Source organism: Mobula birostris, chromosome 7 (genome assembly GCF_030028105.1).
Source record: "Mobula birostris isolate sMobBir1 chromosome 7, sMobBir1.hap1, whole genome shotgun sequence".
NCBI classification, from domain to species: Eukaryota; Metazoa; Chordata; class Chondrichthyes; order Myliobatiformes; family Myliobatidae; genus Mobula; species Mobula birostris.
The window spans coordinates 29,101,271-29,120,228 of record NC_092376.1 but is presented as its reverse complement, the minus strand read 5'-3'; the positions used below and the strand labels follow the sequence as shown (position 1 = coordinate 29,120,228).

Genomic DNA, 18,958 nt, shown 5'->3' with positions numbered 1-18,958 from the left:
AACAAACTAATTCTGTGTAGACAGTGGCTTATATGCATAGTGATTATGTTTGCTAATTTGGGAAACTAAACTATCTGTTTACACAGAATGAAAATTATTCCCAGCTTTTCATATGTTAATCATTTGTGCAAATACAGTTTGAGAAAATATTTAACTGACCATCCAACTTATTTCAAAAATGTAATACAATCTATTCTGTACATTTAGTAGTACATTTATCATTTAATTAATTTTTTTTAAAGAGTTATACATGAATGCTCCTTGCCACTTGTATTTCCTTAGGGTGTAACCGAGCAGTACTGCTAAGATTCCATGTTGATTCTCTGATGTAAGCAGTTTTGGTTAGCTAATAACCAAGTCATTATTCACAGTGCTCCAACTGCTATCTGTGAGAAAGAAAAAAAAGTCCCAGTTTGAATGTATTGCCATCAGAATGAAGTAAGGGTGTGAAGTATTGATTTGATGTAGAGCCTGTAGTTGACCTAGACACAGGCCATAGTATTGGGTTACCAATGTATAAACAGAATCACACATCTGTTTAGGAAACAAATCGCAAAGTTGCTCACAATGGTTGTGATATTTGTACTTGGCGACTGTGTGATTTTAATTCTGATTAGGTCGGTATTTTAATATGGAGGGCTATTGATTTTGCACCTTTGATAAAAGTAAGAAGCCATACATTTCCAGCTAATGTTCAGCCATGGAAAACCATCTCTAAGTTTTTGTTAAGAGTTACATGTTCTAAACACATCTAACTTTGAACACTGTGCAACAGGTTCAGTCATGACCTCTGGTGCCATCCTGTGTGGAGTTTTCATGTTTTCATTGTGACAATGCAAGTTTCCTCTAGCTGTTCCATTTTCCTCCCACGTTGCAAAGGCATGCATGTTGTAGCTCTATTAGCTATTGTAAAATTCCCCTACTGTGTAAGTGAGTGGTAGAAACTATGACTTTAAAGAATAGGAATAGTGTGAATGGGTGCTTAATGGTCAGAGCACACTAAGTGGGTCAAAGGGCCTGTTTCTTTGTTTTAGCTCTGCTAGGTGATGAGTTTTGTTCAGAAGACCGCTCAGATGGTAAAGAAATACTGAAGTGTGTTTTTAGTTTCAGCTCTAACTGAGAACTCAGGCTGTATTTAAAAGTCTGGACTCAGTTTGTGGTCTTTTGTACTTCAATATTTTACCTTATGACCGAAGATGATGAGAGGCATTGATCATGTGGATAGTCAGAGGCTTTTTCCCAGGGCTGAAATGGTTGCCACAAGAGGACACAGGTTTAAGGTGCTGGGGAGTAGGTACGGAGGAGATGTCAGGGGTAAGTTTTTTACTCAGAGAGTGGTGAGTGCATGGAATATGCTGCTGGCAATGGTGGTGGAGGCGGATACGATAAAGTTTTAAAAGACTTTTAGATAGGTACATGGAGCTTAGTAAAATTAGAGGGCTTATAGGTAAAGCCTTGTGATTTCTAAGGTGGGGGCATGTTCGGCACAACTCTGTGGGCCGAAGGGCCTGTATTGTGCTGTAGGTTTTCTATGTTTCTATATGTTTTCATTGGCATTGGTAGTCTAGGATTTTGCTGTTCCTTAAAAAGTAAATGTTGGGTAAACACAAGTAGAAAACTTTGATTTGCAAGTCAACTGTGTATCTTTAGAAGCAAACAAATTGGCAATTAATTGTAAGCCACCTAATCTCTTGTAAATCATGATGTTATTAAAACTATTGTCTAATTAGGTATTCAGTTAATTTCCTTTTAATGCAAATACAGTGGACTGCAATTAATTGGGTAATCAGTTGATCAGGGCAGATGCTTAAAGAACAAAACTAATTGAGAAAATAGCCAGGATTTCCTTCGTTTATTTGGGACACCATGCTGCGTGATTGGAACAGAAGATTGTTGCCAAGCAGTTTCTAACTAGTGCTAGTCGCATGAGCTTGTTTGGCCATTAATTACAACATAGTGTTTCAAGCAAACGGTTTTTAAATAGCATCAGTTGTGTGTGTCTATGTTTAATCATCGTGTATGTTACAATGAAAATGAAGATTTGGAGGATGCAGTCATTAAAAATTGTATCAAGGCAGCACATTGTCTACATTAGATATCTGCGCTGATTTTGATCTTGTATCAGAAGAACACTGGATGAACTCCTCCATTGATGTATTAGGAATTAATACACAGTTATATAGTATTGCAGTTGTGTTGGTAGTTTTCTAAATTTGTCTGTATTTCATTAAAATATATAATTTGTTACTCAGTTTATCTTTTTTTATACCTTTTTAACTGTTTCCATGATACTTCAGCTAATTGGGGAAGCTGCTTAATTGGGCCAAAATATACTGGTTCCAGTGTGTCCCGATTAACTGGAATCCACTGTATATTAACTTTCTAACTGAAATTATAGTTGCAGTTTACACGAAAGGAATGATCTTCAAACTGGTAAGGGAGCTTCTTAAAAGAAGGGGGGAAACGTAATTGTGAATTGTTGAAATTTTCAATTCAACTGAAATATGTATATGATGACACTTGATCAGCAGCTGTAAATGAAAAATGGATTTTCATCACTGAGATTAGTAGAAATATCTAGGTTATGGCTACAAAATAATTACTGCTTTGTCATTTATAAGCCTTTGAAATTAATTTGTACATAAACCATGATCAGGCAGTGTTCAACAGTGCCCCCTGTTGCTTTGGACACCAGTAGTTCAATATATGCAGTACATGGAGATCTGCATTTGTATTCCAGGTTGCCGAAATTTTACTGCTTTTTCTGTTATTTCAAATTTTGTCCACCATCTTCTATGGTTTTTGTTTTAATTTACTAGTAAATCAGCTGCCACTTCTCTTCCAGGAATGCCAACCTTGACGTTTTCTGCTGTCCAGCAGATTTTCCACGTGTCCATTTTGCCATGTTCACGCTGAATGGTTTCTTTTTCTCTCCTACTTTTCAATAAGATATTGACCAGTTATGGTGGAGGGCCTGGACCTGAAACACTGTTTCCCTTTCCAGTTCTGATGAAAGGCTACTGATTTGAAAGATTAACTGTATTTCTTTCTCCAGAGAAACTGCCTGGCTGGTCTACTAAATAGATTCAGAATTCTATTTTTATTCCTGTGGAGTCTACAACTAAACAGAATTTCTCTACTATTGTACACAAATCCTCTTGCAATAAAGGGCCCTTGGTCTTTCTGAATACCAACACCTTTCAGTCTTGTACTATTTTAAAATATATATATACTCCGCTGTTCATTTGAGACTCTGACTATAGCCTTAGGGTTCTGCTGGTTTTCTAGACCAGCTTGATGTGGTAACAATCCTACCCACATACTAATTTGAAGAGCTTATAACAAATATCTGTTGCTGATGGGAACTATAATGGTTACTATACCTGTCTGGAATGCAGTTAGATGAAATAAACAGCATGATTCAATTTTAAATCCAATAATCTGGCATCTAGTTGTTAAGAAGTCATGGTTCAGCATCTACAGTAGCTCTTTCGTTAGCTGGAATGTGAGCTGTGGGTCCAGACTGCAAGCAGGACATAGGCTCAGAACAATTAAAAAAAACACTGCAGATGTTAGAAACCTGAAGGAAAAGCAAAATGTTAGAGAAACTCACACAAAGTGCTGGAAAAACTCAGCAGGCCAGGCGGCATCTAAGGAAAAGAGTGAACAGTTGATGTTTTGGGCCGAAACCCTTCATCAGGACCTGTCAACTGTTTCCTCCTGATAAAGGGTTTTGGCCCAAAATGTCGACTGTTTGCTCTTTCCCACAGATACTACCTGGCCTGCTGAAGTCGTTAAGCATTTTGCTTAAATTTCCAACATCTGCAGGTTTTCTCTTGCTAGAGAAACTCAGCAGTTAATCAACAAAGATGGAAACAATTAAAATTTTAGGTCATTGTCTCTTCATTGCACTTCATCTATACACTCACCAGTTAGATTTGGTGATGACAGTTTAAATCTCACTCATTTTCTAGTGTAATAGTTGCTCATTTCCTCCAGGAACAGAATCTCCTTGGCATCATTAGATTGAATACAAAAATTGCTTCTAGGGCAGATTCAGCAGTAGTATTGTCCAGCAGCTTTATTTTGTTGAAAAGTCTGCCACTTGATGTTGGCATGCTCCAGATCTCTCATAAACAGTTCAACCCATTGATTATCAACAGGCTGTACAACTTATTATGTAATATATCCACCTCCTAACTCTTCATCTTTCTTCTGCCACAAACTCCATATTCAGGAAGTATCTGGCAGAGGAGTTCAAGCATTTTAGATAGGACAAAAATATAATGTGTACAGTATAGATAGCTAATTTCAAGCAGCATCTAGTGACTGCCCATCCACCAAAGTCACAGATCTTTCTATTGATGGATACAATGTGAAGTTTGTAAACCAACTGGTAAGATGCAAGATTCCTTGGGCCAAACTTGATCAGTCGACACACTGAAAGAAATTTCATGGCCCCTTTGTTATAATCAGATATCCTATGAATTGTGCATAAACCCACTTTACTAGCATGGACAATGAAACATTGGTGGTGTGTATGGAAACAGTTTAGGTCCTTCTATTTAGTGCCCTCGTAAAAAGATGCTCAGTCTTCCTAAGGCCCAAGCTGACGCCGCTGTTGAGATTTGCAAAGGGAGCCTGCTGTTGCCCATCCATTGTTGATGTTTCTGTGCTGCTTTGGCTGCACCATCATTATGAATTTGACTAGTTATTAGATACATGGTGCATATAGGAGTCAAAAAGGAAAGTGCTTGAGGTAAAGGATTAATTATGATTATAGTGGTGGAGCAGACTCAACGGGTGAGCAGCCATTCCCCCATTTGTTATGTATGCTTGGTTTGCAGAAATATTCTACTGAGTCGTGTAAAGTTGGTCAACAAAACTGTGTAATTGTTTGATATATCGGTGACTGCTTTGTCAACAATTGAAAGCAAGGGAAAGTGTAGATAAATGCATGGTTATTATCTTCTGATTATTTAAATTAAATGCTTTGCATTTTATTCTCAAGTAGAATAGTTCTTGATAGTCTCTTTAATCATACAATATAGCTCAACAGATTTTTTTAGGATTGATTAATTTTGATTTGCTTTCATAGTCATAGCATTATCCATACTAGCCAAGCTTCCTATATGAGCTAGTCCCATTTTCCTACATTTGTTCCATATCTCTCTAAACTTTTCCTATCCATCTACCTGTTCATAGGAAACAGAGCAAAATGAATTCTTGAAAAATGTAGTAATTCATGGTGCAGTACTGAAGTTTTATAAAAGTGCATTAACTACCTTTGTAATGAAAATACAATGTAAAAGATTAGTAATAATGGGATTCATTTTGTTTTGGTTTAATGAAAGATACTGTCACAGAGTGAGTTGACATGGGATTACAATTTTTAAGGGTACAGTTCATTGCTCACTGGCTTAATTTTATCATAAGATGTACTGAGCCATAAGAGTCATGTCCACTTCATCCCTGCTTAATTAACTGATCTCAACAGAATTGTGATTATGTTACTAAGACTGGTTATCTGTTGTCTGGAGAAGTGGCTAATGAGTTAGTAGAAGGCATGTATTATTCTGTAACCCTGTTATTAAATGTGCCGTGGTGTAGATGTTGGATCTGTACACAAATTTGGCTGCAATGCCTTTCATGGGAAAGTATTAGCAGTTGGGCCAAGTGGCCTATTAGTATCGACTCTCATAGCTTGCAGGTCTTACTGGCAATGTAGAAATGGCCCTCTTCTTTTCAGTATTAAAGTAGATTGAGGTAAATCAATGTGTATTGGCCTTTTAATTGATGTGATATGTACATTAGCAGTCAAAAATTCCAAAAGGGACAAGTAAAGATGTAAAATTATACAGCTTTTTACTAATCTACAGAAGAATTACACTGATAAAATACAAATAATGTCCCATAGACATAGATACTGCTGGAGCCATTTCTGGTGGGATGTAGGTTCCAGAGTGGTGGATCTGATAGTGTGAAATTTGTACAGAATCATGGTTAGACTGTATTTAAGCTGTTTTGGTCTCTATATAAGGTATGTAAAGAAGTTGGAGAAAATGCAATACAAATATGGTAAAATCAAGACAAAGATGGTTCAGAAAAGATTGATTATGACCAGAAATAGGTCATTTCAGATTATAAAAGTGGTTAAGCAGAGTAAGCAGAAGTTTATGATTTTGGCAACAACCAGATCTAGGAAACACTAGCACCATGTTGCCACTGGTAAATTGATGGTGATCTCTTTACTCAGATATTTAGAAAGTGAAACTCACAGCCATAAGTATTTGAGGCAGGTCGTACAGATGTGTTTAAAGAGAAGCTAGAAAACGTGAGTGACAGAGGAAAAGATGGAGTTAGATTAAAATGGTTGGGAAAAGGTTCAAATGGAAAATAAGCAGGGGGGATTTTTAAAGTTTTATCACTGAGTATTGAATTGGTTCTATCATATGTAGGGAATTCAAATTTCCATGTCAAATAAACCCTTTATATTGCCATACAAAGAAAGTTATAAGAAGGCAGGTCCTTATTTCCACGTAATCAGTCTAAAGAAACAAACTGCTGGAGAAACGTCAACTATCTCTTTGCCTCCGCAGACGCTGCTTAACATGCTATTGTTCCCCAATGACTTCATTTACCTTCCAAAATATGACAGCTACGGCAGATGTGTCCTTTTGACATATTGTTAACATGTCAGAAACAAAACGCATTTATGTAATACATAATAAAGGCTCTTAAGTTCATGGTTAATTGTTGATACCAAAGTAATTTTAACATCAAAGCTATTGCAAGATTTAAAAAAAATGAATGGCTGTAGGTTTGTTGGAGTCCGTAGAAGTTTTTCTGTGCTGGTAGTAGCAGCACTGAGTACAAACACGTCTCCAATATTTAACTTTCCTTTTACCAGCTGTGTCTTCAGGAATATTTAACTGGTTGAATCCAAGTAGAACTTACCCAGAAAGTTCCAGTGTTTTCATGTAAAATTATATAGTCTGTCCCTTCAGTGCAATGAAACATACTCAGTCAGACTGGCTTTTGCTGATTCATAGGTTCTGCGGTTCAGGTTTCCTAATTAGTTTTATTTGAATTGAGGTAAAGTAGCATCTCCAAAATGGTTTTGAAGCCATTATCTAATGATACTCCCAACTTCCCAGTTTCTGAAATTTGAAAATGCTCTTGTTTCTGTATGAAAGAGATTAATATTGGCTCTAAAATAGGTTGGAAAGTGCGAGATTGTCATGGACAAACAAAAGGAGGAAATGTCCATTATTAAGCTATAAAACCTGGAAGGGGAAGCTCATTGAGCCATGATCAGTTTTCAAACAGCGAGCTAGATTGAGCATTGTAAACTGTTATATTCATCATTCTAGCCACATGAATAGTGGTGTTGATTTTTGTTGCCATTGTTTGATTCTAGTTTTGTTTTAACTGCACAATTGAAAAATGCATCAGCCACAAGTACAGTTTTCTGTTGAGTTTTCTCTTTTTTTGCTTTATTCAGCAGGAAGCATTGCAGCCAGTGCATTGGGAAAGGTAATAGGTTTTAATCTTGCAGACAGAACTCTGAAGTTGTTTGTTTAATGCTTAATGTCATTTCCTGTACACAAGCGTAAAAGAGAACAAAATAGTTGTTACTACAGATCACAAAACAAGACACAAAAGGTAAAGAACACAAGAATAATTATAGAAACAACACGATAAATATAAATACATAGCTTATGTACATAGGGTGTATAATCGTAAAGTGATGCAAGGCACAGGAGAGTCTGTGCATAAGATGACTGACTGGAAATAATGAAGTAGTGGTAGTTGGGCTTGTGGAGGGGTGGTTTAGTGAAAAGAGGTGTTGATCAGCCTTGCTGCTTGGGAAAAGTAACTGTTTTTGAGTTTAGTGGTCCTGGCATGGGTATGGATGCTAATCCCTGACGGAGTAGGACAAACAGTCCATGAGTAGGGTAGGTGGCATCCTTCGTTATGTTACTGGCCCTTTCCCTGTACCTTTCTGTATATATGCCCTTGATGATGGGTAGGCTGATGCCAGTGATGTGTTGGCAGTTTTGACTGCCCGTTGTAAAGCCTTCCTGTCTATAGCAGTGTAATTTCTGTACCAAGCACTGATGCAGCTCTAGTTAGGATGCCCCCTACTGTGCATCCGTAGAATGATGTGAGTGTGGATGTGCAAAGTCCAGCTTTCTTAAAACTCCTCAGAAAGTAGAGGTGAGCTTTCCTGACTCTGTAGGATGTGTTTTGGGAGCATGAGAGGTTGTGTGTGATGTGCACTTCCAGGAGTTTGAATCTGCTTGCAGTTTCCACTGCTGTGCCGCTGATGTAAGGGGGACGGACGGGGGTGGTGGGGGGAGGTGAGTTGTGTGTGTTTTCCTCATTTGTCTTATTTGTCTTGTTGACCTTAAGGAAGAGTTTATTTGCTAGGCACCAGGCTTTGAGCTCTTCCACCTCCTCTCTGTAGGCAGTCTCATCATTGTTGTATTTATCTTTGATTCTTCTGTACACTTAAAGCTTACCTTTATACAAAAACATCTTGTTCTTGAAACTTTTTGCAAATATGATTATCACAACTAATTTGTCTTCCAATTGCCATCATCAGAAGAAAGGTGATTGAATTACCATAGATGATTATGTGGGTAGTAAATTCAAAATAAACTAGTACTTTTATACCAAATTCATGATGGCATAAGAAATAAAGGACATTAGAAATGTCTATCTTTGGCTTGTGGAAGCCTCAATCACAGATAATATTGAGGGAGACAAGAGAAAAAGTGTGTAAAATCTTATGGTGAATTTCATAAATATTGGAAAATTCCATTTTGACACACTAGGCATTTGAGCAAACCCATGAGATCAAGGCACATTAAAAATACCCATTCCCATACCAGAATCATAACTGAAAAATAAACGGGGCAGGGTGTGGGAGTTCTGGGTGAGTAGGATAGATAGAATGGTCAGAACCTTTTCTCCTCAGGGCAAGGAGAGTCACAAACTAGATTTGAAGTAAGAAGGAAATGGTTATCCAGAACAAGCTATCAGAGGTAATCGTGGAGGCAGGTACTGTGAAAAGAATTGGACAGGTTATTGAATAGGAAAAGCATAGATGTATATGAAACTATTGTAGGCAACTGCTATTAGTGTCGATAGCCACGAAAGTCAACATGCACAAGGTAGATCTAAAGGGTCTAGTATTGTGCTGTATAATTCTATCAGTTAATAACTCATCAGATGTGATTGATAAGTTTGTAGCCTAAGGTAGAAGGAGATGAGTTATTAACTTCAAACTTTCTGCATAATCATTCAACGAGTTGAACTACATGTGCATGTAACGAGAGCTGTATAACTCATCTCCTTCTACCTTAGGCCACGACCTTATCAATCAACCCTGCTGTGGGCACTTTCTGGAGGTCCAAGATCCGTATGCTCCACGACAGCTGGACTAAGTGTGTAAATGTAGGAGGGGACTATGTTGAAAAATAAATGTGCTAAGTTTTCCAAAATTGACTCCTTCTACCTTAGGCCACAAACTCATCAATCGCCCCTCGTATATGGGTAGTGGAAAAAATGGACATATCTGACTTATGGAAAAATAGCTTATGAAAATTGTCAGGAATGGAACCCTTGTGTAGTTCAGGGATTGTCTGCATTAAAATAAATGGTCCTGGTACTAAACCCTTGGGAAATACCACTGCACAGTTCCACCCCAATAAGGAAAAAATCATTGAATAGAAAACACCGCTATGCAGCTTCCACAGCAAATAATCATTCATTGAAAGTATTATCTCCTCTCACTTCATTTTTTTTCTAATACCTGCTGCTAATGCCCATTTTACTCCAAGGGCTTCAGGTTTGACAATAAACCTTGTATACAGCCTTTTGAAAATCCAAGTACAGTATATCAACCATTATCAAAAATACTTGACTTTTTATTTGATTTGTATTTTTATATATCCTTGTTAACTCCCTATAATCAATCAATATTTGTCCATGTCACTGCTAATTCTATTCGGATTATCATTTATAAAGTTTTCCCTACTGCCAAGATCAAACTTGTTGACCAGTAGTTTATCATTGAACCTTTCTCTTTAAAAATTTGAAATGTTTCCATTTCTTATTTCCTACCCATTTACCGGTAGATATTTGTTGTTTCTCCGCGATCTTGGATGCATTCCATCTCATCTAAGTGACTTATCCGCTTTAAATGACTGTTTTCTATAATCTCTTAATCAAATTTTAGACCATCTATATCCTTCCCTATTGAGACTCCTGCATGATCATCCTTTGTATAGGCCAATGTAAACTATTCATCTTAACCATGACCTGCCTCCATGAATAGATCATTCTTGATTGATCTATTATTGACCCCACTCTCTGTCAAGTGCATAAGCAGTCATGAAGATTATTTCACTTAAACCACATTTAAACCATCAGACCCTTTCTCCCCTTTGATCCAAGTACTTACTGCGTCTCTGATGTGTGTTTCTACACTTTTTAAAAACTTCATTCTACTTCTCTGTAAATATTGGGAGGCTATATCTTGTATGTTGTAAACACCATTGAGCCTTATTCGTCTCAGTGTAAGCACTTGAAGTGCTTGGTGCTACACTGGTACAAGGTATCTCTTCCCCACACTACTACTGATCTCTTGGATCACTTCCCATGCCTTAGTACTTGGAGGCCACTCATCTTTTGTCCAGTAATGTTTTGGCACTGAGACTTTCTGTTCCATGCTTTGAATGTTAGAAGTTTTTCTCTTCCATGCTGTGAACACTTGGAGTGCCCATCCTCTGGCCTGCAAACACTATAAGCCCAACTTCTGTAAATGTTGGAGCTTCTCTGCCAATTTGCAGACATTTGGGGCTTCTCTGTCCCATGCTGTTTTTAAACTCCCTAAATGAATTTCCAAAGTTCTATAGAGATGGAAGCCTCTGTATTCTGTACTGTAAATACATTATCTCCACTGTAAGTACTCCTCGTCAAGTCCTCCATCTCTTACTCCTTATTTTTGTCTCCATCTTAGTTTTTATTATCTTCCTAACATAAAAGCATACTTTCTACATTGTATCTTCAGGTTCTTTCTGCCAAATATCATGATATTCATTATCATAGCATGTTGAATTTAGCATTAATTATTTTCAAAAAGTATGCCACTAGATTATGGAATTGTTCTGGAAGACTGGAAAATTGCAAATGTCACTCCACTCTTCAAGAAGGGAGCAGGGTAGAAGAAAGGGCCTATAGACCAGCTAGTCTGACCTCAGTGTTGGGAAGGTGTTGGAGTCGATTCTTAAGGGTAAGGTCTCAGGGTACTTTGAGTCACATGATAAAAGAGGCCATAAATAGCATGATTTCCTCAAAGGAAAATCTTGCCTGACAAATCTGTTGGAATTCTTTGAAGAAATAACAAGCAGGGTAGACAAAGGAGAATTGGTTGATGTGTACTTGGATTTTCAGAAGGCATGTGACAAGGTGCCACACATGAGGCTGCTTAACAAGCTATTAGCCCATGGTATTACAGGAAAGATTCTAGCATGGATAAAGCAGTCACCAATTAACAGGAGGCAAAGAGCAGGAATAAATGGAGCCTTTTCTGGCTGGCTGGCTGGCAGCCAGTGATTAGTGGTCTGTGTAGGGACCAATTCGTTTTACTTTAGTTGTCAATGATTTGGATGATGGAATTGTGACGAAGTTTGCAGATAATATGATGATAGGTGGAGGGGCAGGTAGCTTTGAAGAAGTGTAAAGGTTACTGAAGGACTTAGGCAGATTAGGAGAATGGGCAAAGTAGTGGCAGATAGAATACAGTATCTGGAAGTGTATGGTTATGAACATTGGTAGAAAAATTGAAAGGGTTGACTCTTTTCTAAATGGAAAGAAAATACAAAAAACTGAGGTGCAAAGGGACCTGGAAGTCTTTGTGCAAGACTCCTTAAAGATTAATTTACAGGTTGAGTCTGTGGTGAGGAAGGTAAATGTAATGTTACCATTCATTTCAATAGGACTAAAATATAAAAGCAAGGATGTAATGGTGAGAATTTATAAAGCACTGGTAAGGCCTCACTTGCAGTATTGTGAGCAGCTCCAGGCCCCTTATCTTAGAAAGGATGTGCCAAAACTGGAGAGGGTTCAAAGGAGTTTCATGAAAATGGCTTGTCAAGTGAAGAGCATTTGATGGCTTTGGGCCTGTATTCACTAGAATGAGGAGTGACCTCATTGAAGGGCCTCAATCGAGTGGATGTGGAGAGGATGTTTCTAATGCTAGGAGTCTAAAAACAGAGGACACCGCCTGAGAATAGAGGGGCATCCTTTTAGAACTGAGGTGAGGAGGAATTTCTTTAGCCAGGGAGTGGTGAATCTGTGGAATTTGTTGCCACAGGTAGCTGTGGAGGCCAAGTCTTTGTCTTTTTAAGGCAGAGGTTGATAGGTATTTGATTGGTCAGGGTATGAAGGGATACCAGGAGAAGGCGGATATTGGGGCTGAGAGGAAAATTAGATCAGCCATGATGAACTGGGGGAGCAGACTGGATGGGCCAAAATGGCCTATTTCTGCTCCTATATCTTATGGTCTAAGTTCAGGAATAGTTGTTCCTCTTCAACCATCAACCTCCTGAACCAGCATGGTTAATTTCACTCACCTCAACTCTGAACTGATTCTACATCCTATGGACTCACTTTTAAGTACCTTACCACTTGTGTTCTCAGTATTATTTATTTACCTACCTATTTATTTTTTATTTGCACAGTTTGTTTTCTTTTGCACATTGATTTTTTTTTGTTAGCCTCTGTGTGTAGTTTTTCATTGATTCTGTTGTATTTCTCTATTCTACTGTGAATGTCTCCAAGAAAATAAATCTGAAGGTAGTATATGGTGACGTGTTGGGGACCTCTGTTGGTTGGGGTTGATCATGGATATTGAGTACCAACTGTCTATATGATGCGCAAGACAGCATGCCAGACAAGAGAAAATCTGCAGATGCTAGAATGCAAGCCAGGGCAGTGTGATAATCAGAGCAAACTGTTGATGAACAAGCAGCAGATGAACCCAGAGGAATGGCAGAGACCGATACAGTTTGGCATCAACGGCGTTACAGGAGTTCTCAGTCAGCGTTGAACTCAATGTAGGACTGCCTTAGGGACTCCAGCTCTGGATTGTTCCAAAGGATTTACTCCAGAAGACTTCCCCAGTAGTGGATATAGTCGCAAGGCAACAGAGGTTTGGGATCAAAGTTATCCTTCTCCATCTGAGCTGCCAACAGCAGTTGATGAGCCCTATCTGCCCTAAGTGACTGGTTTTAAGATGCCAGTAACCTGTCTTTGACCCTTCTCCTGTCAGAGAAAGGGTTCTGCCAAATTTTAGTAACTAAGTCACACATGAAAGCCAGGAGCTGGACTTGGTTGTCAGAGGCTATTTGAGACGTACGCCATTGGGAGCACTTAATAGCAGCTTATCCCCATTACCACCCCCCCGGTTATAACAACCTTAAGAACTGATGACTTGTACATACTTCGATGATAAATTTATTTTGAACTTTGAGTATCTACACTTTTAGATTCAACATCACTCAGCGTCATGAACCCATCTGGTTTTAATTTAAATCTTATTAATAAATTAATATTTGGATCATTGAAAATATTTGGAGAGAATTGTGTGAACACTTCAGCATCTTCCACTTGGTTGAAAGATACAGATTCTGTGTTTCCTATCCCTCTGTCAGAATATCTCAATATTTTAAAGTGGCATGTCTGATTCCATAGGACTAAACTGGTGTGACTAAAAACTGGATCTCATTGAGCAGACCTCAAAATCTTTTCCTTTTACATCTTTGCCTTGCATGCCCATTTGTTTGTGTGTATGTTTTCCTTGCTATAATACCCATCTAGACTTAAAAGTCCATGTTTAATTTGTTGTGCCTTAAATCATATTGGTATTCATTATTATTACTTAATCTTTGATTTTTTTTTTGGAACTTGAATGAACTGGTGGTAAAAATTCTGAATTAACAGGTTTCCAGAGTAGTTTGGATGAAGGCCGTAAATACCACCTGTTTATTTCCCTCTGTGGATGCTACCTGACCTGAGTTCTTCCTGCATTATGCATATGTTTTTAAAGTAATCAAGACATTTTGGTGTAAAGTTGAATGGTTATGTCTCCATGTTATGAAGAGAGGAAATAGTGGAGAAGTCAGTTATATCTGAATTTATACACATTAATTGAATTAGAATTTCAAGGCATTTAAAAGTTTAGGTCTCGTAAACTAATTTAGCTCTGAAGAATAGTTGCAGTCACCTATTTTTTGTATTTCTTATTGTGATTTATAGTAATTTTTTTACTTATTGCACTGTACTGCTTCCGCAAAACAACACATGCCAGTGATTCCGAAATTAAGCTCAGCTTTACTTTCTAAAATTAATCACCTCAGTAATCTGTTCCTTGTAGCCCACCCCACCCCCATCTCCTATCCTTCACTGAAATAGTTTGAACTGACTTAATCAAGTTGGTGATTTGAAGCAGTTATTCTTTTAATGTAGAAACAAATGTTCTGCCAGCTTCTCCATAGTAGTATAGATTTGAGTGTCATTAGCTCTGTTTAAAGATAAATCTTTTTTTCTTGAACTCACAGGCTCTGGATGGGAATTTCCATGAACATCTTAAAGAATACCTGATGGTATTTAACAGAACAGAACTTGAGGCCTGTCAATCTGTACAGAATACATTCCAGTTATTAGTAGAAGCTTCCAGTAAGGTGAGTTTCTAACATTACATGGATTGGTTTATGTGTCAGGAATTAAAAATATCCTCCATTAATTGCATGGCTTAAACATTTAAACAGCAGTCAAGTGAAGGAACTTCAGCGACTAGATCCTTAAGCTATATGCATTAAATCCTACCAGAAATTTTCTAAGATTTCAGTTTATTATATTTAATGTAAACTTACAAGTAATTAAGTTTTATTTTCTTAAAGTGCCAGAATTTCAGTCGTAGAAGTATTTTTTTAAAAATGCACAAAACAAAGGGACACCACAGTAGTGGAGCTGTTAGTGATGCTATTATAGCTCGGGGTGTTGGAGTTTGGAGTTTGAAGTTTAATTCCAGTGCCATCTGTAAGGAGTTTGGACATTCTCCCTGTGACCATGTGGGTTTCCTTGGTGCTGCAGTTTCCTTCCACAGTCCAAAGACCTACCAGTTAGTAGGTTAATTGGTCATTATAACTTGTCCTGTGATTAGGCTGGGGTTAAAAATACAAACAAGAGAAAATCTGCAGATGCTGGAAATTCGAGCAACAGGCACAAAATACTGGAGGAACTCGGCAGGCCAGGCAGCCATGGGGAAAAAAGTACAGTTGATGTTTCAGGCCGAAGCGCCTTCGGCAGGACTGAAGGAAAAAAAGGCCGAGGAGTAGATTTGAAAGGTGGGCGGAGGGGAGAGGGTAACACCAGGTGATAGATGAAACCTGGAGGGGAGGGATGAAGTAAAGAGGGAGACGATGGGTGGGCAAGGAGATAAGGTAAGAGAGGGAAAAGGGGTGGGGCGTTACCAGAAGTTTGAGAAATCAATGTTCATGCCGTCAGGTTGGAGGTTAAAAATAGGTGGGTTGCTGAACGGCGAGGCTCATTGTGCAGGAAGGGCCTGTTCCACGCTATATCTCTAAATAAATAAATAAATATGCGCTAATAAGGGCACCTCAAGGTCATTAGTGATAGGAACAGGTGATAGTTGGATATGTCTGCCACCTTGTAAGGAAAAATCATAGAATTTTGGAGTGGAAACTTAGTGAAGGCTAATCCAATCCAAAAATGTTATAAATGTAGTTGCATATTACTACTACTACTACTACTACTATGTCGACTCAGGCCTAAGGGGCCAGTGTCGGGCACGATGACAGACTGTCTACTTCTCCCGCTCCCTCATCAGAAATTGGTAAGGAGAGATTAATATGCCCTTCTGATGGTTGAATCTAGAGCAGTAAAAGACCTAAAAGCATGTAATTAAACAGCCTCATTTTTATTTGCCATATGTAACACTGTGAGGGTGCATTTGCTACCCAATTATTAGTTTATCCATTCTAACTTAAATCAGTGTGGCCATTTTATGCAGTGATTAACTTGTGCTAGAGTAGCTCAGAGGAGGAAGAATCATCAAAATACTGAGAAACTAGATTCACATGCTGGTCATATTGTGCAAGAATGAACATTTCCCTTTATATTACCTTCTATATATTGGAGAGACCCGACGCAGACTGGGAGATTGTTTTGCTGAACACCTACGCTCTGTCCGCCAGAGAAAGCAGGATCTCCCAGTGGCCACACATTTTAGTTCCACGTCCCATTCCCATTCTGATATGTCTATCCACGGCCTCCTCTACTGTAAAGGTGAAGCCACACTCAGGTTAGAAATATAGAAAATAGGTGCAGGGGTAGACCACTCGGCCCTTTGAGCCTGCACCGCCATTCAGTATGATCATGACTGATCATCCAACTCAGAACCCTGTAACTGCCTGCTCTCCATACCCCCTGATCCCTTTAGCCACAAGGGCCATATAGCCAATGAACTGGCCTCAACTGTTTCCTGTGGCAGAGAATTCCACAGATTCACCACTCTCTGTGTGAAGTTTTTCCTCATCTCGGTCCTAAAAGCCTTCCCCTTTATCCTTAAACTGTGACCCCTCGTTCTGGACTTCCCCAAGATCGGGAACAATCTTCCTGCATCTAGCCTGTCCAATCCCTTTAGAATTTTATACGGTTCAATAAGATCCCCCCCCAATCTTCTAAATTCCAGCGAGTATAAGCCGAGTCGATCCAGTCTTTCTTCATATGAAAGTCCTGCCATCACAGGAATCAATCTGGTGAACCTTCTTTGTACTCCCTCTATGGCAAGAATGTCTTTCCTCAGATTAGAGGACCAAAAACTGCACACAATACTCCAGGTGTGCTCTCACCAAGGCCTTGTACAACTACAGTAGTACCTCCCTGCTCCTGTACTCGAATCCTTTTGCTATGAATGCCAGCATACCATTGACCTTTTTCACCGCCTGCTGTACCTGCATGCCCACTTTCAATGACCGGTGTATAATGACACCCAGGTCTCGTTGCACCTCCCCTTTTCCTAATCGTCCACCACTCAGATAATCTGTTTTCCTGTTTTTGCCACCAAAGTGGATAACCTCACATTTATCCACATTAAATTGCGTCTGCCATGAATTTGCCCACTCACCTAACCTATCCAAGTCACTCTGCATCCTCTTAGCATTCTCCTCACAGCTAACACTGCCGCCCAGCTTCGTGTCATCTGCAAACTTGGAGATGCTGCATTTAATTCCCTCGTCTAAGTCATTAATATATATTGTAAACAACTGGGGTCCCAGCACTGAGCCTTGCAGTACCCCACTAGTCACTGCCTGCCATTCTGAAAAGGTCCCGTTTATTCCCACTCTTTGCTTCCTGTCTGCCGACCAATTCTCTATCCACATCAATACCATACCCCCAATACCGAGTGCTCTAAGTTTGCACACTAATCTCCTGTGTGGGACCTTGTCAAAAGCCTTCTGAAAATCCAAATATACCGCATCCACTGGTTCTCCCCTATCCACTCTACTAGTTACATTCTCAAAAAATTCTGTGAGATTCGTCAGCATGATTTTCCTTTCACAAATCCATGCTGACTTTGTCCGATGATTTCACCGCTTTCCAAGTGTGCTGTTATCACATCTTTGATAACTGACTCTAGCATTTTCCCCACCACCGATGTTAGGCTAACCGGTCTATAATTCCCCGGTTTCTCTCTCCCTCCTTTTTTAAAAAGCAGGGTTACATTAGCCACCCTGCAATCCTCGGGAACTAGTCCAGAATCTAAAGAGTTTTGAAAAATTATCACTAATGCATCCACTATTTCTTGGGCTACTTCCTTAAGCACTCTGGGATGCAGACTATCTGCCCCTGGGGATTTATCTGCCTTTAATCCCTTCAATTTACCTAACACCACTTCCCTACTAACATGTACTTCCCTCAGTTCCTCCATCTCACTAGACCCTCGGTCCCCTACTGTTTCTGGAAGATTACTTCTGTCCTCCTTAGTGAAGACAGAACCAAAGTAGTTATTCAATTGATCTGCCATTCCCCAAGATCCCCATGATCAATTAATTCACCTGTTTCTGACTGTAAGGGACTTACATTTGTCTTAACCAATCTTTTTCTTTTCACATATCTATAAAAGCTTTTACAGTTAGTTTTTATGTTCCCTGCCAGTTTTCTCTCATAATCTTTTTTCCCTTTCCTAATTAAGCCCTTTGTCCTCCTCTGCTGGACTCTGAATTTCTCCCAGTCCTCAGGTGTGCTGCTTTTTCTGGATAATTTGTATGTTTCTTCTTTGGAATTGATACTATCCCTAATTTCCCTTGTCAGCCACGGGTGCACTACCTTCCCTGGTTTATTCTTTTGCCAAACTGGGATGAACAATTGTTGTAGTTCATCCATGCGATCTTTAAATGCTTGCCATTGCATATCCACCGTCAACCCTTTAAGTGTCATTTGCCAGTCTATCTTAGCTAATTCACGTCTCATACCTTCAAAGTTACCCTTCTTTCAGTTCAGAACCTTTGTTTCTGAATTAACTATGTCACTCTCCATCTTAATGAAGAATTCAACCATATTACACACTTTTCATCCCCCTTCCTTCCCGGAGAAGGCTCAAAAGCTTGAAGACTCGTACAGCCAGATTTGGGAACAGCTTCTTTCCAACTGTGATAAGATTGCTGAGCGGATCCTGACCCAGATCTGGGCTGTACCCTCTAAACATCCGGACCTGCCTCTCGGTTTTTTTGCACTACCTTACTTTTCATTTTTCTATTTTCTATTTATGATTTATAATTTAAATTTTTAATATTTACTAATTTTTTACTATTTTTAATATTTAATATTTGTGATCCAGGGAGCGGGAAGCACAGAATCAAAT

General features: G+C 38.9%; 1 protein-coding gene across 3 annotated transcripts in view; it reads left to right on the top strand.

Moving 5' to 3' along the window:
• LOC140200080 (F-BAR and double SH3 domains protein 2-like) overlaps window positions 1–18,958 on the top strand; it is a 245,379-nt gene that overhangs the window by 154,504 nt on the left and 71,917 nt on the right. For all 3 annotated transcript variants that reach the window (XM_072262822.1, XM_072262820.1, XM_072262821.1), the window contains exon 9: window positions 14,631–14,753. In XM_072262822.1, coding sequence (XP_072118923.1) covers window positions 14,631–14,753 — 123 coding nt within the window. The remainder of the gene's footprint in view (window positions 1–14,630; window positions 14,754–18,958) is intronic.